The sequence below is a fragment of the Polistes dominula genome, unplaced genomic scaffold (assembly GCF_049000335.1).
Source record: "Polistes dominula isolate Pdom_NZ unplaced genomic scaffold, Pdom_raw_medaka contig_28, whole genome shotgun sequence".
NCBI lineage: Eukaryota > Metazoa > Arthropoda > Insecta > Hymenoptera > Vespidae > Polistes > Polistes dominula.
The window spans coordinates 5523615-5545555 of NW_028300879.1; the positions used below are offsets into that span (position 1 = coordinate 5523615).

General features: G+C 28.4%; 3 protein-coding genes across 9 annotated transcripts in view; 1 reads left to right on the forward strand and 2 right to left on the reverse strand.

Moving 5' to 3' along the window:
- Positions 1-13518, reverse strand: part of Efa6 (Exchange factor for Arf 6) — a 73371-nt gene extending 59853 nt beyond the window's left edge. For 3 of the 4 annotated variants that reach the window (XM_089174371.1, XM_089174366.1, XM_089174376.1), the window contains exons 1-2: positions 13223-13518; positions 11814-13122 (exon numbers count right to left, since the gene is read on the reverse strand). In XM_089174371.1, the coding sequence (XP_089030497.1) occupies positions 11814-11951 (138 nt within the window). In that variant the 5' untranslated portion in view covers positions 11952-13122; positions 13223-13518. The remainder of the gene's footprint in view (positions 1-11813; positions 13123-13222) is intronic. The other variant, XM_089174364.1, reaches the window with a different exon arrangement.
- An 831-nt stretch (positions 13519-14349) lies between these two features.
- Cisd2 (CDGSH iron sulfur domain 2) lies at positions 14350-16008 on the forward strand. Its single transcript, XM_015321947.2, has 5 exons — positions 14350-14500; positions 14708-14802; positions 15148-15264; positions 15526-15671; positions 15754-16008. The coding sequence occupies exons 1-4, from the start codon at positions 14404-14406 to the stop codon at positions 15610-15612; spliced, it is 396 nt and encodes a 131-aa protein (XP_015177433.1). The 5' UTR covers positions 14350-14403; the 3' UTR covers positions 15613-15671; positions 15754-16008.
- Positions 15998-21919, reverse strand: LOC107066906 (uncharacterized). Of its 4 annotated transcripts, XR_001475800.2 has the most exons (9): positions 21479-21918; positions 18767-18978; positions 18126-18323; positions 17732-18019; positions 17395-17652; positions 17054-17318; positions 16789-16861; positions 16638-16708; positions 15998-16248 (listed from the first exon to the last, which is right to left on the reverse strand). XR_001475800.2 is itself a non-coding variant. In XM_015321946.2 (8 exons), the coding sequence occupies exons 2-8, from the start codon at positions 18810-18812 to the stop codon at positions 16703-16705; spliced, it is 1134 nt and encodes a 377-aa protein (XP_015177432.2). In that variant the 5' UTR covers positions 18813-18978; positions 21631-21918; the 3' UTR covers positions 15998-16702. The 4 variants fall into 4 exon arrangements, 3 of the variants coding, with proteins under 3 accessions (XP_015177432.2, XP_089030554.1, XP_089030564.1); XM_015321946.2 differs by having other exon boundaries at positions 15998-16708; positions 21631-21918; XM_089174428.1 differs by having other exon boundaries at positions 15998-16708.
- Positions 21920-21941: the final 22 nt, after the last annotated feature.

Genomic DNA, 21941 nt, shown 5'->3' on the forward strand with positions numbered 1-21941 from the left:
TATAAAAAAAATATAAGATATATTATAATATAATTTAATTTAATATATTATTAAAAAAAAGTGAGTGTGAAACAGGATTCGATTCGTATTTTAGTTAAACGTAACTAACAATATAAGTCAGATTATAAGGAATGCGATTGGTATTCGAGGAACGTTCGTAAGGCAACGTTGGGAAATAGGGTGGGTAAAGGAAAGTACCTGCCGAAGAGGTCAAAGGGTATGATCCCTGCATTCACCTTTCGTAACTCTCTTATACAGTGTGTATTGTATCGAGCGGTGAGTGTAAAAGAGAATGAGAAAGATAAAAAGGAAAGATATTTCGTATGTGAGAAAGTAATATAAAGAGATATACATATATATAAAGAGAATGATTTTGTATCAGGTAAAAGTAAAAGAAAGGTGTATGAGAGAAAGAGAGTGCATGTGTATGCATGTGCGTCAGTGTGCGTGCATCGAGAGAGAGAGAGAGAGAGAGAGAGAGAGAATGAAAGAAATAAAATTAAAAAAAAAAAAAATAATAAAAATGGTTGAATCGTACTTTTACGTAGGATTCCTTTTTTACACGCAAATTTATTTCTACTGTAAAAGATAGGTCACACATACACATATACACACACGATACAACACAACCAATAAACAAAAAAATCGGATAAAAATCTTAACATAAATTTCAAAACGAAAGTAAGCAAGCAAATAAATAAGTAAGTTTAAGCAAGTAAAGTAAGGAAGGAAGGAAACAAGCAAGCAAACTTCTCTTGGAGTACTAAATTTCCGGATCTCCGTAAAAGATAAGTATCTGAAAAAGTATCTTTCTTTCTCTCTCTCTCTCTCTCTCTCTCTCTCTCTTTCTCTCATCGAAATATAATGTTCTCATCGATGTAATCACATTCGCCATTGTTCCGTTCTTGTGTCTGTAGCTTTTTGCTAGAAATTCTTTCTCAGTCTACCAACATACAAACCTCACCCTCAACCTCCACTCCTCTCTCTCTCATCATCCTCTCACTATTTCTCTCTCTCACACTCTCTCTCTGCATCATTTTTCGTTGTTGCCCTTATAAAGGGTTAAACAAAGTTTCGTGAAACATTTGAGGGGTGGAGGTGGGAAGACACCCCGGGTTTGGCAAACGAAAAACATTTTCGGTCAGAGTCGTTTCACTAATGTAAGATGAAAATGATAACTATGACGACGAGTACTATTATGACGACAACGAGTATGACGAGTATGACGACGACGACGACGACGTTGGGTAATGCGAGTTTGCGTAACTTCACCGCCTTTCGCCAGAGATCGATAACTCTGCTTCGGTCGAGCACACTTCCTGTGTGAGCTTTCTATGTATATATGTATATATATATTCTCGTCTACGTGTACGTATATGTGTTTGTGTTTGTATGTGTGTGTCTGGTTCTATATACTCTATATATATGCGCAAGGTATATGTATGTGTTACAACTGTGCATTAGTTCGTGTATCCATCAAACTATAATCGTTCAATTGGATCAAGAAAAAGAAAAAAGAAAGAAAAAGATTGTGAATAAAAAAGAAAGATAAAAAGAAAGAGAGAAAGAGAGGGAGAGAGAATACTGAATTGGAGTAAAGGTTTCTTCGTATTTTTTTTTCTAGTCAATGATTTATATTTTAAGAGATCATATTAATTTTGTAATATTAATCTCATTTGACAATACACTGTAGTTGAATGCGTTTGAGAGCTTCAGGTGGGTGGTGGTATTTGTAGATTAATTTAAAAATAAAAAAAAAATAAAATTCTTTGGACAAGGGTGTAATTCAAGAATTTTCCATTTGAAATATTTATTATTATTATTATTATTATTATTATTATTATTAGTTGGCATTAGGAACTCGAAAGTTCATTGCCACGAATACCAAATCCCGTCATTGTTCCCGTTCCTTTTATATGTAAAAAATGTACTTTGATTGATCAATCATTGATAAAGTAAATAAAATTAAAAAAAAAAAAAACAATTGAATTAAACTGAATTGATGTAAAATATAAAAATAAATAAATATTTGTTATTTTTTTTTTTATTATTTTACATTAAAATGCGAAGAAGCATTTTCCCTAAACCGATATATGCATTAGCTTGGAATAATAAGGGTTGAAATAAAGAAGTAAGGGAAAGAAAAAAATAAATCGATACGAAAGAAGAAAATCGCATAGACGATTAGCACAGCAAAAAAAAACCTCGGTATGTTCCTTGGAAATAAATAAAAAAAAAAAAAAAAAAAAAAAAAAAAGAAACAACCCCCCAGCTTAAAGAGAAGGAAAAAGGGCTTCCCTTCGTGTCGTTTAACGATCGATCATTTTTACACTGAACGAACACAACATGAGGAGGGTGGTGGAAACGTCCAACTACTACCTACGAGCTACCACAATTCTTGACCTACCCTTAAGTGTCATTCCTCCTATTATTATTTTTGACATCGTTCTGGAAATCAGATAAATCCGATTATTATCTTCTCGTTTCGGGTATATCATTCATGCCATTTTAATCCGATGCAATTTTTGCAAATATCGATTATTATAAAAATAACCTACTATAAGTTAAAAAAAATTATAAAAAATCTTTCTTTATCACCTAACTTTTATAATTTGTTAAACGTAACATTTGTTTATTCACAATTTCATTTATATAGAATTTATTTTATATAAATATAATTATATATACGAGTAAAAAAAAAAAAAAGATATTTAAATAATATACGCGTATAAAATAATCTCGTTAATTGTACGATGCAAATACAGTTTCGAGAAAAAAATATACAGCCGTTTCCAAGAATCACAATATTATTTTAAATTAATTGAAATAGAGAAAAAAAAAATAACACACCCTTACTTGGTCAAATGGGAATTCAATAAAAATACAATTTGCTAACTCGACAAAGGAATTAATTAAACGAATGATAAATATACTTTTTATCTGTTCCATGGTCAGGACATGAGTACACGTGACACTTTCCCATGATTACAGGATAATAACCTTTGTCAAGAAAAACTGTATTATGCACGTGTGTGCATAACATATGCTTATGCGTGTAACGAAAACTATGCGTTTATGAAAAATGATTTCATATTTAAATTCGATCTTGTTAAGAAACGAGAACATGTATAAAAAAAAAAAAAAAAAAAAAATAAAAAGAAATAAAAATGACATAACGAAGTATGAAAAGAAAAATGGCGTGAAATTCCAAAGAAAATATATAAATATAAATAAAGTATGGAAGGGTTTAATTTGAAGCATTTTTTAAATACCGATAATATATTTCTTCGGAATGTCGTGTTAGCGTGATCGTAGCTCGTAAGGTTCTGACATTATATCTTCAAGAACATTTCGGTTTTGTATCTTTATTACGTAACGAGCATAAACACCATTGGATTCGAAACACGAGGGGGAATAAGAAAATGACATTGGTTAACGAGCCGCGAACGATCAGAAACTCACCTTCATCGTTGTCATATTCGCTATTTCTGTTAAGTATGTTATCACCTAAATACATTTTTCTAATTTTTTACATTGATTTTTTATTTATTTCATGAACCCCACCATCACTACCACCACCATCACTACCACCACCATCAATCCACCTCCAACACATTTACAATCATTTTCTTTCTTTCTTCAGTATCAAATAAATTTCTCTCTTTCATATAATTTAAATTCAATATATTGTATCTTGAGATTTTCTCTTATATAAATGTTGTCCCACATTTCGATTGATTTATCGATAAATTTATTGGCACACGATAAAAGATTATAATCTAAAATACTTTCATTTAAATCGAAACATATAGATACACGTTTATAATAAATATCAATGATTAAAAAATTACGATTATTAACTAATAATTAGAAACACTCACAATCGTATTAAAAATAAATTAATTAAAATTATTACATGCATCGATGATATATAAATTATTCGATAATTTATATTAAACTAAATAAATAAACATATATATATATATATAAAATAGAAAAAAATATATTTATATAAATAATAATAAAATTATCTAGGAATATATATATATATATATAATATAATATAAATATTAAATAAAATATAAAATATATAATAAAAAATATTAAATAAAATATATAATAATAAAATATATAATAAAATAAAAAATATAAAATAAATATAATATATAATATAAATTTTAAAATATAATATATATATAATAAATATTTTTTTTCTATTTTTTATTATATACAAAAGTACTTCTCCCAACTAAAGAAAAGACTAGAAAAACTTTCCCTAAGAAATCCACTAGGAGTAGTTAAAAAACATTACTATCACCACCACTACACCACCACCAATACTACTACTACTACTACTACTACCAATACTATCCTATATAAAAACCTAGGCATCACATTGAACCTCTTTTCATACTCGGACGACGTTATTATACTCTAGGAAGATTATTTTAAAACGGAATTTCTATCGGGTCGCGTTATATTCATCGAAATTTACTCCTCCAACTCTTATACAGTTCTTCCCGAAACCACCACCACCTCCCCTCCTCCTCCTCTTCTTCTTCATCGTTAATAAATCCTCTATGGTGTATGTGTACACACAGACACACACACATTTTCAATGAAACTTCTAACTAAAACGGTTGCGATCAAGGAACAATAGTAAAACGTATTACTAACCCAACCAGGTGAACAATGAATCTCCGACACCTTGTGTGTGTGCTCACCACTCAGTACACTCATACGAATACATCTATATATGCATATATTTATACGTATACACGAGAGAATTATTCTGTCACACGCGTGCGCGTTTATGCACACGACCTATCTTGCTTTTATACACAAAAACTTTCTCACTCATACTGATACTTGCCTACACGTAATTTCTCTCGTTTGTATGCACTTAAACACATATACATATACACATCTTTCTCATCTCTCTTTCTTCTCTCTCTCTCTCTCTCTCTCTCTCTCTCTCTCTCTCTCTCTCTCTCTCTCTCACTTACATTTATACATACACACAGATACATACATTTACTTTCTCATTTATACTCATGCATACATAATCTCTCTTATTTTACATACACACACACACATACAAGTACGTAACTCTCTTTCTCTCTTTCATTTATATGAAAGTACAACACATTCTCATTTTCACCTTTGGCCAATACCTTCACGTAGATGAACCTTTCGAGATTCTCCAGGATTAATTAACAAAATAAAAAAGAAAACTAAAAGTACACCCATTCATTCAGTAAACGCAATGCACTCTCGATACTTTAAACACGAAGGACAGGATTTGAGGTAATATAAGGGAAGATAGTGAAAGAAATATACCAACAGTTCAAATGAAAGACCCTAATCTCAACTATCTTTCTCTCTCTCTCTCTCTCTACTTTGTTTTATTGTACCTTGTTGTCTTTTTTGTTTTGGACGAATGCCGAGTAGTTCTGCAGGACAATAACGATAAGGATAACGATAACTATGGAAGAAAATCTTCAACCACCCCCTTCCTACCCACTTCCTCCATCCCTTAACGATTCTCTCTTTCCTTTCTCTCCATTTTCTTTCTTTCTTTCTTTCTTTCCAGGGAGTTGAAGAAAAACGATTAGCCTACTGGAGAAAATGCATTTGGGCCATTGCCTTTTTCTTCGAAACGAAAAATGATTAACTAACTCCTTATTCTTATTTTTTATTATTTTTTTAGAATTATTGGGTTGGCAAGAAAGTAATTTCGGCTTGCACCAATAGATAACGTTATGTTTGTTTCATTATTTTTTTGTTAATGTTTAGAATTTTTTTCTTTTGAGATTTGGTAGTTGACATTTATAGGTTGCTATAGAAACAAATTTCGAGTAATTTGAAATAAACGTAAATAATACAATTGTGTGTTCTATTTCACATTAGAAAACCGAAATTACTTTCTTGCCAACCCAATATATTGGGTTGTTTGAAAAGTGATTTCATTTTTTTCTGACACAATAAAGGCATTAATTAATGCAAACCGATAAATAACAACACGTAAGATAGGTGAGAAGTTAAATTTATCAAATTCAACTGATTATGTTCACTTGAAAAGCCTAGGTTTAATCTCGAAGAGAAAATTGTCCTCATTTTCACTAAAGAAAAACGAAATTACATTCCAAACAACCCAATACATAAACGTACTGACAATAAAAGATGATTGGAGATGGAAGAAAAGTAATAGTAGTAGTAATAATAGTAGTTGAAAATGATAAAACCGTTTAAGTATGAATAACAAGAAGATAATACGTTGTAAAATTATTTTTAATTGTTTATCTCGTGTAACCAGATGTATGTTATAATTATAGTAAGAGGGTTTGCGTTTTTTAATACCATCGTATATATATTAGTTCTTTGTTATTAAATATTAATTACGTCGTTTATCATCCATCCGAGTATGTATCATTTATACGAGAGTAGGATGAAAAGTTATGAGCCTAATCTTTTCTGAATCATCATACTTCGTATCTCTAAAAATAGAAATGAATTTGACTAAAAAAAATAACAATTTTTTTCATAATAATATGAATTATATATTATTTTATTAAATAATATAAAAATAATATAAACTAAATATTATTTTAATAAAGATAAAAAAATGATAATATAAATTAAATTTTATTTTAAATAATATAAAAATATAATAATATAAATTAAATATTATTTTAAATAATATAAAAATATAGTAATATAAATTAAATATTATATTTTAATAAAAATAAAATAATATAAATTAAATATTATTTTAATAAAAATAAAAAAAAATACTAGGTTTCTATTTTAAAACTGAAAACTTTCGATTTCTTGTTTTGCTATTTCATTCTTGTTTTTTTAATTTTTTATAGTTAATTTTTTAACACGAGTATGAGTAACAAATAGTAGGGTGTTTAAAAAGAAGAAAAAAAAATATGACAATGAAAGTATTTTTTTATCTCGGGTACAAATATTGTCAAGCAACTTCTCTCATATGCACAACGAACAGTTGTTTTTTTCTTGCAAATGAAGAATTATGTTAATTAGTATTATTTTTTATTCTCATCTCTCTCTCTCTCTCTCTTTTTTACTCGTCATAACCAACGATTCAACCTTGTCATTTTTTTTCTCTTGTTTTTTAAGTATTACAACTCATCTCTCGTATCGTCATTTCATCGTCGGTCACGGTAACGATATAAAAAAAAAAAAAAAGGAAAAAAGATAAAACAAATATATAAAAATTTCATACACGTTTGTGTCGGTACAAACACAGAAAAAACGAATCGTAAAAAAAAAGATCAAAATAAACTCGATGGAATTTTAACTTCAATGATCACACAGACGTTGATTAAAAGTCAAACGATTTCAAATGATTGAACAATTTCTTCTCTCTTCTTTGATTTTGTTTAATTGTAATTCAAAAAAAAAATCAAATGTGAAAAGATAAATGAAATAGATACTTCGTTGATTAGACTCGTTCTAAACGATTTCCATCACATATTATACATATTAAACAAATACTCTTTCATCTTTCCATATATAATATTAATATATATATATATGTTATATACGTAATAATTGTACTCAGCTGTCGATGATCTTTCAACACGAAAATCGACGCATCAAAGATCCTACTGTACGATTATGATCCGACCTGCTTCGAATAATGTTGACACACTAAACATTCTCATGTCCCATCGTCATACGATTCATATGTATAATATATATATATGTAATTGAGATAATGTATGTGTTTATATGCGTGTGTTACGTGACAGTCATAAGGTAGCTCTGTGCGTTCTATGAAAACAACCATATTTATAAACGTGTATATATAAATATAGATATTTATACAGTAATGAATTATTAAAATGTATATAATTTTAATATTAATATTTATTTCTTTTTTTTTCACAATCAATTGATATAATATTATACGCACAAGATTATGATAAAATAAATATAATAATATATATAATATAATAATAATAATAATAATAATAATAATAATAATAATAATAATAATAATAATAATAATATAATTAAATGTAATAATACTATATATAATAAGTATATAATATAATGTACATATAATAATAAAAAATAAAATAATAATATATTATATATTATATAATTTATATTGTTATAATCATACATATGTATATACTTGATTAGGTTGAAAAGTTTTGATTCTAATTAAGTTAAAAAAAAAACAACAATCTTTCATCTCAATTTGAAGAAATCTAACGATAAGTAAATTTAGATATCCAATTAATTTTCTATTAATCGTATTAGAATTATTTCTCAAAGCCTTATATACATACACGTATGTATAGATAGACACACAAACAAATATACATATATATATATATATATATATATATATATATTACAAAAGGTTGATAAAGTGGTAGGTGTAACGAGCGATAAAAGCGAGAACACGCGGTTAAAGCATTGCACGAGGAGTGCCTAAGGGTAGTAAAAAAGAAAGAAAAAAAAATAGTAATAGAAAGAGAGAGATAATGTGAGAGAGTGTGAGAGAGAAAAAGAGATCGTCGAGTCGACAAATGCGGATTATCGGAACGAGATTTTCAGGGGGTGGCAACGAGATAAACGAGTACGAAGAAGACATCTAACGGTTTTATCATTAAATGTATATATGTGTGTATGTGTCTGTGTGTTTTTCCTTTTCTTTTTATCTTTATCTTTATCCTTTTTCTACCATTCCTCTTAAAACATACATCTCATACAGATATATTATACAATATATTTGCTTACACGTACTTATTATTCTTATACAGTAACGATCAAAAGTTTCATATTATTTCTATGATTTCGATTAAAAAATCAAATAAATAAATTAATAAATTGAAATATTACATTTAATTATATATTTTAAAATAATACATTTTCATTTTCTACCCTTGTTACATCAAATATTATAACGAGAAGATATTTTTGATAAAAAAAAAAAAAAAAAACAAACATGAACAAAATGATTTAATTAGAAATAGAAACATTCGTTAAAATCTAATTATATGAAAGTTTTTTTTTTCTTTTGCATGAAAGAACAATTTGAAGACAAATATTCAATCCTCGTTTATTGATTTAAAAAAAAAAAAAGCAGAAAAAGAATGTTTTGCTTGGCAAATATTTACTACGATTGGATATAAGTGGCTCGTTCATTTTTTCGTAATAAATTTCTTTCTGAGAATATTATTAACGTAGGAATTCCAAACTTTTGATCGGTAGTATGCATATACACGTGTACACTTATACATACATATTATATATATATATATGAATAGAACAAAAAATTCCGACTTATTTTGGAAGGTCACGAGACAACATAAGAGTGAGAAGACTTTTATGAATCAGCTACTATAAATTGATACTGCGCACCTGGTATTATGCAGCTTCGAATAACTTTTAGAAAATGGTTGAGAATATAATAGAAATCTATTATATCCTTTTAACTATTTTTTTTTTTGTTTAAAAAGGTGTTCATAAACGTAAACAATCATTTGTCAAATCATATTTCTTTTCTTTATAATATGTTCGAGGAATACGTGTGTAAAATTGAATTGAAATTTAGAACAAAGATATTTATGGAATGTTTAATAATAATTTTGTTGTTAAAGAATTTAAATTATGTTAATTTTAATACACTGATACTATTTAATGTAATAAAATAAAGAAAATAAAGTAAATTATAGTAATTATAAAATATGATTGTACGGATAATAACGATAAATTTACATTAGATCATTCATATACTTTATTTATACTTATGAAAAATAAAAAAAAAAATATATTAAAAGAGATAAGAAAATTAATTAAACGTTACAGATGAAGTATAAAACTTATCGCGAGTTATACAATGTGTATCAGTATGAAATAACGCAAACCAGAAAAAAGCAACACAAACTCGTAAAATAAATGATATATACATATAAAAACCTAACTTTTATGTATATAAAAAAAAAAAAGAAATTAAAATACAAAAATGATTAAAATATATCATCCTAATAAATAAAAAAAAACATGAAACGAGTTATTCAACGAGTATAAGAATTATTATCATACGTAACCTTCATTTATAAATAATATATACAATCAAAAGATAAAATATTAAATCGTATCGATGAAATAAAAAGAAAAACAAAACTTATCAAGATATACCTAACACTTACATACATATATACATATATACATATATATGAGTATGAAATAACCAAGAACCGGAAATAGTAAAACTGGTGAAAGGATTAAGCAAGAGTAATCGACGGTAAGATGGGTGGTGGAAAAAAGTAATACGATTTTTAAATGTAGGACGAAATGGAATCCTTACTAAAAGAAACCTAAAATCAAGATAAGAAAATACACGAAAATACAAAAGAAGATTAGCCAAAAAAAAAAAAAAAATAGAAAAAAGAACGTAAAAAAAGTAAAGTAAAATAATATAATATAATATAATATAAAATCAAATCAAATAAAATCAAATCATATCAATGCAAGTATATAAATATTAATCTCTTATCAATATCTTATCATATACGTTATTTTCTTGCTAATAAAATCAAGTAACTAGCAAAACAACAAAATAATTAAATAAACAAATATAAATAAAAAAGAAAGTAATTGATTGAAGAAAATACAACTCTTATAACATCTCGAGGATTATGTTAAGCATCATCATCATCATCATCATCATCATCATCATCATCATCATCATCATCAACATAATTCTCATCCTTGTAATCCTCATCTTAGCATCAAAGTATATAGAGTGTATCACTGTGTACTTATATTCAATTCTCAGAAAAAGAAAGCAGATATAAAGAAAAGAGAAAGGAAGAATGAAAGAAGAGAACCGAACAAGGAATAAGAGAGAGAAAAAAGGGCATGAAGGGAAGGAAAGGGGGGAGAAAAAGAGAAGGGTCGAAAGACCGGCTGAAGGGCTTGGAATGTGGCCGTTAAAACGACCGAGTAAAACGATCATCGGGAAGAGGGAAGGGGGTAGGTGGTTTCTTCCCTTCTTCTTCTTCTTCTTCTTCTTCTTCTTCTTCTTCAACACACCCCGCGATTTATGTTTACCAAAATTTAAATGTCAAATCAAATAAATGAATAATAAAATATATAAGAAATCGGTTAGGATGAACTACACAGAGGGTGCGCTCGCGATAATAAACGCGGGTCGATATACAACGGGCGTTATTTCGAGCTCACTCTCGGCGCTTTCGCAGGACTTTCGACAGGGTTTGCCACCACCACCACCCTCCTCTCTTCCTTCCTTCCTTCCTTCATCCCTCTTTTAAAATGAAAAATCAAAAGAAACATATATAGAAAAGGATGTACACGGGGTAGTTAACAGTTAATTATACAAGTAAATAATACACGTCATCTAACGAAAATCACCTAAAACAAAATTCTAAATCCTATACTTTTCTTTTTACATATAACATAATAATAATTATTGTTATATCGGGTGGTTTGAAAAAGTTCGTACCAATTTTCGATAAGTGGCATAAAGAGTTTTTTTTGCTAAAAAAAAAAACCTGAGAAGTTCTGGAAGGAGGAAATTTTGAAGTTACCTGTTAAAGATGGAGAAAGGGTTGTAGAATAGAATGACACTTATATATATAATTTAATAAATATACCTATACCAAAAAAAGAAACTTGAATGCATTGCATTTCAATCTTCCATCAAAATCGGCACGAACTTTTCGGACAACTCAATATAATAATCGTAATATATAAGTGAATAAAAAAAATTATGAATATATTTATGTAATATGTATAAAACTACTCACCTTTCCACACTTAGCAGCCGGCGAGTTTTCAACGATGTCGTAAATAATGTGAGGAAGTCCCGCCGTTGCCAAAAGGGAGAAACCAAATCCAGAGGAGTCACCGCCGCGGTTCAGGGTGACCACCAACTCCTCAGCCATATTTCGTGCACATTGATCACCTTCCTGTCATTTGTAAGGATTCAACCCTTTTCACGCGATAATATTATTAACAATCGCACGTAATTATTAATATTATTAATATTATTATTATTATTATTATTATACACGCACTTTATTATCATGTAAAATCGTGTCGTTGTTTATCGTATATATATGTATATATATTCCTTGTTGTCACTGATTTATTATTCCTTTGCTTCGTCGTCGTCGTTGTCCTAATCGTAGGGTCCTAAATTCCTAGTCCTAGTCGTTGTTCATTATTTCGTTTCTCTTTTGATTTTTTTTATCCTTTTATCTTTCGTTTTTATCTTATTCTATTTCATTATCTTTCTCTTTTCTCTTGTTCGGTTGTCCATTCCTACCCCACCCCCTTTCCCTAACTTAGCATCAGCACACCCCACGATTCCTTCTTTTCTTCTTCTTCTTCTTCTTCTTCTTCTTCTTCTTCTTCTTCTTCTTCTTCTTCTTCTTCTTCTTCTTCTTCTTCTTCTTTGACCTTTCTCTTTTCTTTCTTCTTTCTCCTTTTCACTACTATGCAGTCAGTATTCCTGTATCACAGTCTCTCTTCCCGTTTCTCGTTTTTACGCGATACCCGCCACACACAGTCACGCGCGAGCGCGAATAAAAGAAAGAAAGAAAGAAAAAGAAAGAGAAAGAGAAAAAGAAGAAGAGAGAGAGAGAGAGAGAAACGACACGATTTGCTCTCTCGCACTTTTCGCGCACTGCACCGTCCAAGATATACGAAATAAATGACTTTATTCCCCACGATATACACACACTGCATATAAGTTCATATCTCTTTTCTCTCTCTATTTATCTTAATGATCTATTATATATATGCTATTATGTTTCTTTCTTTCTATTTATCTTTATTTATCTATCTATCCTTCTTCTCCCTTCCCTTACCTTTCTTCCTTCTTCCTTCTTCCTTCTTTCCTTCTTTCCTTCCTTCCTTCCTTACGGACGCCCGGCGACGCGTAGCCTTTCGTACGCGAAGCTACCAACAGAAAGAAAGAGAAAGAGAGAGAGGGTAGACACACCAAAAGGAACAGAAGACTCGTTCAACTCTTTCCTTGCCACTCCCGCGTGCACTCGCGTGTGTTCCCTAACTCTACCGAAGCAAATGCTCCTTTGCGACACGCTCTTCTCCCTTATGTTTTTCAATGAGAAAGAAAGAAAGAGAGAGAAGAGAAAGAGAAATATATACAATGTGTATATATATATATATATGTATGTATGTATGTATATACCTGCGCGCACTACGCGGCGTCGCGACGACCAACGACGTTTATCTTTGGCGGCGACTAGCGACTCACGACGACGCACAGCTCATCATTTACATGTCATATGTATATGTATGTGTATATATATATATATATATGCATATATATACTTCTGTAAATTTTATGTATGAAATATATATATCTCTATGCAAGCGTGTATTTGTCATATACACATAACATATATATGTGAGAGAGAGAAAGAGAACAAAAAAAAAAGGAACAAGTATAACTCTTTCCTGCCCGGCGACCGGCTTGCAACTGCACGATGGCGCCACTCTCAAGACGGCATACCTTCCTTCTTCCCCTACTACTCTACTCTGTCAGTCTACTACGTTACTCAATCGAACGAGTACTTCTCCTTTCGAATTAACGAATCACTTGATGTTTCGAGTTAGTAATATATATCTGTCTCTTTCTTTCTTTTACTATTAAATTTATTTTTTATTTAATTTTTGGCCTAGTTGCAACTATCCTTTTTTAGGAAATATTCTCTTCTATTCGGTTGATTTCTTTATTTTTGTTTTAATTTTTTGTTTTCTTCTTCTTCTTATTCTTCTTTTTCTTTTTCTTTCTTTTCCTTTAATGTAAGTACTAGTTACTCTTGCCATAACCGATGATATTCCTGTAAAGGAAAACAAATGTATTGTTATGTGGCAGTCCAATGATGTAACTGGATTATGTGATCGGTAATTTGAATTCTGTTGTCGGTTCTTTCAGCGCGTTTTTTTCTTTTTTTGTTTTCATTACTTCATTTTATATTTATATTATTTTATAATAATTATTATTACTTTTAAATCTCATTAATACGATTAATTATCATTTTTATATTTTATTTTTAACTATTAAGTAAATATATAAAGTTATTATAGAATTAATAAAAAATATTTATTTTTATAGTGTAAATTTTAAAATGAATAATGTTGACAACATTAGATATAAAATGTTAGAAACACATTAACGTTATTATCATTTCGAATTAGTCAACGAATAATGATGTATCATTTAAAAGCGGAAATTTCCATATTGTCTTTTTATTATCTCTGTGTTTATTCGAAAAACTGAGATAATGATCGTTTTTCATAAAATTATTTTAGTAGGACGTTCGAATTGCTAAGCGTGACTTGACTTCGTCAGTAGTGAAAGCAAATATGGAGCCAATAGCACGGTTTGTGAAAGTATCAATACCAAATTATTTAGCTGGATTACCAATTCCAGAAACGATAGGAGGATGGTTCAGACTCGGTGGTAAGTGATATAAATTATTTAATTAATTTCCCGTGGGTTTTTTTGGTATATCATTTATTTTCTCGTTAATAAAAGTCCATTTCGTTGGGATGACTTTGCAGTATGGCAATCGTATGTCGCGAACGTGTAATGCTATGCTCCTTGTACTTGCTGAATGATATTAAAAAACAAATAAAATAAAAATTTGATATTTTTGTTTTGATACAGTAACCGATTGGGCATCGTTAATTCCACCCACAGCTTTAATGGCCGGCATTGGTTATATTTCGTACAAAGCATTTTGTCCTCGTGCAAGACCGAAGGTAAGCAACCTACCTGTTACAAAATCATAAAAGAGAAAAGACGTCACGACAACTCTTTAATGTGTATATTTTCTACTCTGCCTGTATCATTTAGTTATGTTGATTATGTAAGACTCATTTTTGTACTCGCTATTATTTAGACTGTGAAAAGTTTTCTAGATGAACCAAAATATAAATATCAAAATATATATGTAACAATTGGAATGACATATTTTTATGTATATATTATTTTTATATCTGTGTGTATGACTAATTTAATGAATCACATGATTTTATAAATATATTATATGCTTATATATTCTTTCACAATTTCTTAACGACAACTTAATATAATTTTTGTTTCAGCCATGTGGTGTAATAAATCCTTGTATTAAGAAAGACGTTAATAAAGTAGTCGATGTTATTGATGTCGAAGATTTATCAGAAAAAGCTGTTTTCTGTCGTTGCTGGAGGACTAAAAATGTAAGTTTTCTAAAACAATGTTTTTAATATCTATGCTCTCTGATCAAAATGCGTGCTGTTTATAAATTGCAACTTTTGTATATGACCTAGTTTAAATTTATCCAAGAATATTTCGGTTATGAAACTAGCATTATGTAACATATGCAGTAAGATTTATTATTTTATCTATAAACTCTTGTTTTGTGTGTTATAAGATTAGTATTGTAAGAAAAAGTAGATATAAAAGATTATTAAAAGATTAAAAATATTTCTTTATTACAGTGGCCGTACTGCGATGGATCTCATGGAGCTCACAATAATGAAACCAACGATAATGTTGGTCCATTGGTTGTAAAGAAAGAGAACTAAATGTATACTGTCCGTTATTAAAGTACCTGTGGTACATATATGCTGTACTGTTCCATACAGTTAGTAAACAAGAAATTCTTAAAGATACAGAATAATTATGTATCTCTTACAAAACAATAAACTTCTTCTTATTTTCTATAGGTAGCGCCTTATTATAATACCAAGGGTGAATAGAAAAGGTTAATTATCAAGAAATAAGGTACGCATGTTATTTAATTAATTATTGAAATAAAACATGAAAATAATTTATAAATGAATACTCAAGAAAAATATAAGACATACACATTGTTATTCTTGGATAATATTATTTAAAATTATATTTTTGTTAATTAAGCAATTGCCATTAAATTTGGGTAACAGTTAATCAAATAAAACGTATCTCATATAAAAAAATAACGTACGAGGTTTATTATTATTATCATTTTTGAAATATGTACACCTACTAAAGCATATCGTAGAAAAGAAACTAATTATTTTTATCATTAGCATGAACAGTACTGTTGCCTTTGTTAATACTATTTATATTTTCGGTTACACAGTTTTACTTAAAAGAAATAATCACGACGTCTTTATCAATCGTAAAATTCTAAAACCTAGCATTCATATGAAATGCTCACTCGTTGTCTTGTTAGTGTCCTGCATGTAATATAATAATTAATATTGATGAAACTGGTGTATATAAAATAATTCTTTTCAAATCTACAATCAATCCTTATGTTTGTTTTATCTCTAACATAATTAATAATACTTTAATAATACGATAAAAATAAAAATTGTTTCTTAAAATGAATTAAAATGATATGATTTTAAGTATATATAGGAACAAGCATAAACTTGCATAGGAAAATAGTACTAACTAAAATATTCGAGTATAGTACATATGTTGTTTTGTAGTTGTAACACACCGATTATATTCCACACACGTAAAAAATCGGTTATTACTATTATTATTATATATACGCGATATCACAGATTTTTAAAACTTCCTTTATCTCAGGAAACTTGCAATACGAATCGTGAGTTACCTCATGATCTGCGTATGACTCGGCAAGCACACATCAGATAATTATCATTCATGTTTTTCCCCAAGTCAAAGCTAAAAAACAATAATATATAATTACAATAGATTGTTATAAAGAATAAAATTAACACTATTAGATTATAAATATATTATACCTCAAAATGTCTCAGATCGTTCGTATCAAATTCTAACTCGTTCACCAATAATTCTCGTCGTCCATATCTGTGTCTAAAAAAAAAAAAAAAAGAAAGAAAAATCAAAAATAATAATAAAATAAAATTGTAACAGTTTATCGAGTAAATAATCGATAAGAGAAAACAATAAAAAAGAAAAATGATTTCAATTTATAAATAATTTAAAGTATTAACGAGATAAGAGATCTGATATGAAATAAATATGTGTAAATCATATTGTACTTACTGGAGATATTGCTTCCATACAACCATACTGATATATCCAATAACGATTGTAACAGCAAATACGAATGCCGTTACCAATACAATAATACCAGGTGGCATACCTCCATTGCTATCTTTTTCATTAGCAGATAATGGTTTGCTTTTTATATTCAATTCAATCTTCTCTTCTACGACATTTTTCTTCTTCTCTACCACCTCAGTACTAATTCCAATTTCCACCTGATCGCTCTCGGAAGACACGACGGTAGTTACCTCCTCTGTAGATTCTAAAGAAATATAATAATAATAATAATAATAAACATAGATCGTATATATGCTTTAAAAATAATCATTTTCATTTACTTGATGTCACACTCGATGATTCTTTCATTTCTGTTGTTATGTTACTCGATACAGTAGCAGTAGTAGTAGTAGTAGAAGTATTTATCTGGTAGGTTGTATTTTCTACTTTGTCCTTATGTTCACTATCAGGTTTTTCCTTTTTAATTGGAACATCGTCTACAGGAGTCGTCTCATTGATACTTTTCAACGTGGTAGTAGATGATGCTGATGTTGTTGATGATACTGGTGAAAGTGACGATGATGATGATATAGTAGCTTCTAAAAATAAAATAAGATGGATTAATGATCATCGATTCTATTTTAAATGTTGTTATAGAATATAAATAATTTCATTTACCTGTGACATTGGCAACGGACGAATTAGTTTTATCCAATAGTGTGGGAACAATTGTCGTAACGTCTTCTTCGTCTCGAGGAGACACGGATACTCCGATCAAATCTTTTTGTTCTCCTGTAAAATCACTTGCATTTTTAATCTCAGTTACTTGATTAATAGGTGTTGTTTCTTCGACCGGTCGTTTCGTTGCATTTTGATTAACATCATCATCCTTTTTCTTTTCCAATACCGGAGGGATAGGGTTTGAATTATTTTGAAACGTTGCAGGTAATGTCTTCGTTGATGATTCTGTTTTGATCATCATTTTGAATAAAAATACTATTATCAACGACGAAAAGAAATATTTAATCAATATCATAATCAAATAATATTTTGTATAGATAATAATACGTACCTCCTATATTCGACGATGTTTTTGGATGATTTATCGAGTTAAGTGTTACATTTGTATTACCTTCTTTCAAATGTTTATTTTCCCTAAATGTCTTGTGCTCATTTGTAATATTTTCTACATCAGCTGAAAATACCATGTTTATCGATTTCTTCGTAACAAGATTAGAATCTTCGACGGGAATCGTGAATACTAAATTCACTGAAGAAAAACAGAAAATAAAAGTTGAGGTATAGAGATCACATAGTCAAAATCAATTGATAGAAATTACATTTGATCAATGCAGAAGTTAATTTAATTGATAAAAGAGATATACATATATATCCATTAGGTATATTTTATTATTATTATTATTCATCTTTCGTACGATCTGTTTTTATCGTTCCTTCTTATACACACACGTTTATTATTCATTTTAAATTGCTATCTAATTAACATTTAATAATAGATCATTATGAAATAATTAGACATTCTTCTTTCTATTGTTATGACCATACAAAGCGTTTGTTTCGTATTAAAATGTTAATGTGTTGTTGTTTTTTTTTTTTTTTTATCAGTTTAAATGAGACGTACGAAAAATGAATATTAAAAATTTTGTTCTTGTCAAAAATGATTCGATAAATGAAAAAAACTATCAATCTTACCAAACATCAACGTAGCAAGTAGAATCTTCAAGGATAATTGAAACATTTTTTTTTGGGTGTTCAGTTCGTGTGAATAATTTTAAAGTTTTTTTTTTGTAACGAAAAGAAACTGTTTTTAGATGAAGATGACAAAGACGACGACGTTGAAGAAAATGTTTTCTTTGTTTTTTGTTTTGCCTTATCACACCGTTGTATATATCACGTTGTAAATCCTGTAATCAATCATAGTTTTATTAGCATATACACGACGTCAGACCAGTTTTTATATTCCTAAAAGTAGAGAGGTTTCTAAAAATTTATAAAAATATAAAATGAAGGTATATCTTGTTAATTAATTCATTCATTCATTCAATCAATACTTATTCACATACATATTAATTTATTATAATAATAATTAAAAAAAGAGAATTAATTGATTTTATTTTCTCAATTTGTTGCGGGACCCTCAATGACGCTGTGTACTCACAAATAGGTGAGTATAATCAAAATTGTAAAGAGAATATTTAATTCGAATAATTAAATATAAATATTGTAATTAAATTTTTTTTTTTAGTCAATAAAAAAAAACCAATAATTTAAAATTCAACAATATGCAAATCAAATCTTTTACAATCTATATAATAAATATTATTTATATTTTAAAATTGAGACTATAATATATTATTGAAATATATAACTACAAAAAAAAAAATATATACAAATGATTTTATATTTTCAAAAAATGCACATTTATACATTAGGCTATATTTCCTTATGCTATACAACGTTAAGGTTTATCGGAAAATAACGGTAGCGCATTGTCAAGGTCACAGTCACGCCATCGATCTGTACTTATTAATAACGAATTATGCTAGTTCTATGTGTTCTATCAAAATAATTGCATAGAAAATAACGTTATTCTTATATTTTTCCTTTTCCCATCACTCTTTTTATTTATAATTCCATTATCAACAGCAATGTTCAATATTGTATAAATATTAGAAAAAATAATCAACATTGTTCGTATACAATATTATATGTTCGAACATTGTATTATCATTTAAAGTATTAATGAAAAATCAATTTCTTCTATACCAATTTTTGTTCTTTTAATTGTGTGACTGAAATGATTCTATTATCAAAAAGAAAAAGAAAAAATACTGTTGTAAAATGAGATAATATATTATTGACCAAATAACTGATAACAAACGTTTGAGGTACCATTTAAATGTTCTTTATCTTTTATGTATTTTAGATGTATCGCCATCTTTTTAATTTTATTTTATTTTTCTTTTTTTTACTTTTTCTATGTATGCTTATACTAATTAAGATAAAAAAAAAAGAAACAGAAAAAGGGAGTTTTGAGTTTACGTATTTTTCAAATAAAAAGAAAAAAAACGTGTTAGAGTTTTAAAAAATTAAACAGTCATTCGTTAAAAACTAATATTTTCTTATTAACATTTATTATGATTGGCCTAGAAATCTTTAAAAAGCACGTGCCGCGTGTGCTAGTTCAGTCATCTAATATGATTACGTAAAATTTATTCACACACACACACATACACACATACGCACAAATATTTTATACGTCTTCCTTTGGAATAAATTATTGCAAAAGATTGTTTTGTATACAATTACAAGACTGTAATGAGAGTAATCCATCACATTTTAATATTTCAGTATAAATAATTAAACTTAATCATGTGTAGATCATTTGAAAAAAATTCTATTTTAAAATTCCGTAAAAGAATGACCTTGAGAAAGAATTCTTTCGATCATTAGATGTCCCCGACTTGCAATAACAGTGCACAATTTTTCTTAGAAGTTGTTTTTTTTTTTTTTACTTTTTTACAAATACATTTGCAAACGAAGGTGATATTCAAGGTGGATAGATTTATCGTATGAGTGCGTTATTTGAATTTCTTTGATTCAAAAAAAAATTAATTCGCGTCATAATGCACGTACAATAAATTATTCTTATCGTTAATCCGACACACAAGTGTTATTATAATAATAAAAATAATAATAATAATAAATACACATCGAATGTAAAGTGTAAAGACTTATACTTTTTAATCGAAAGTTTACGTACTTTTTTTCTCCTTTTTTTTTTTATAAAAAATAAAACAAGAAAACACGGTTAAAACAAAAATGAAGGCGCACTATTTGAAATTGTACGAAAGAAAGAAAAAAACAAAAAAAAAATAAACACGAAATACAAATACAAATATCTCGTAGATCTTATACTGTGTTATATGAGTCATACAACAAACGGTGAAACATTTTGTTCGTAAATCTTGTGACCGCCATATTCTAAATATAAATTTGATTAATAAATAAATAGAAAAAAAGTATATATAATAAGATGAGATAGAAAATATTTCATCAAACGTGAGTACTCTTTGTACAAGATCTTTTTCCGATAAATATAATCCGATATATAGCATTAATTAAATTAACACTTACACATTGCGTGTGTCTCTAAGCAAAGTGAAAACAAAACAAAACAAAAAATATGCAAAGATCTAAGATAAAATGTACACCAAAGAAATAAATTATATTCAAACAATAATAACTAACGATAAATCGTACACATACACATAAACAGAGATGCACACGCGCATTTACACATTATGATGTGATAAAATTAAGTAAAACAAAACAAAAATATGTATACATTAAAGAAACAACAAATATGACCAGAGAAAGGAAAAGGAAAAGAAAAATTCTTACTTCCGGATTTAAAATAAACGTGTATAAGTAATTATTGATTACACGAGTGTTGTTAAAAGTTTCTTTTCACACTTTCTTCTTCCTCTCTCACGTGTTATTTCGTAAAATTACAAACAATAACGAATTTAAATAAAAACAAGTGGATATATTACACGGCATTTCTCGCTTCTTCTTTCTTAATGCAAAAGCAATCGTAAACTGAACGTTGGTAAACCGCAAGAGGATCAACGTAGCTTTACGTTCAGAATATTGGAGATAGGAGAGGGGAGAGAGAATGTGGACGCGGCGTATTTCACACACACACACACATTTACGTAAAAACCTGTGATGATAATATTATATACGTAGACAATCTACGTTACACCTTCGGAATCTCCCTTCTACGTAATTCTTCGAACAAGTGATTCTAATTAATAAATCGTTAAGAAATTACTCGGTGAACCGTATTATTTAATTCAATAAT

Excerpts from the sequence above, each read along its gene's own strand:
- Cisd2 (XM_015321947.2), top strand. The coding sequence starts at position 14,404 with ATGGAGCCAATAGCACGGTTTGTGAAAGTATCAATACCAAATTATTTA. Across the intron at positions 14,803-15,147 it reads GTCCTCGTGCAAGACCGAAG|CCATGTGGTGTAATAAATCC; the intron begins GTAAGCAACCTA and ends TTTTTGTTTCAG. Across the intron at positions 15,265-15,525 it reads GTTGCTGGAGGACTAAAAAT|TGGCCGTACTGCGATGGATC; the intron begins GTAAGTTTTCTA and ends TCTTTATTACAG.
- LOC107066906 (XM_015321946.2), bottom strand. The coding sequence starts at position 18,812 with ATGTTTCAATTATCCTTGAAGATTCTACTTGCTACGTTGATGTTTG. Across the intron at positions 18,324-18,766 it reads ACTTGCTACGTTGATGTTTG|TGAATTTAGTATTCACGATT; the intron begins GTAAGATTGATA and ends GTTTTTCTTCAG. Across the intron at positions 17,653-17,731 it reads GTCCGTTGCCAATGTCACAG|AAGCTACTATATCATCATCA; the intron begins GTAAATGAAATT and ends TTTTATTTTTAG.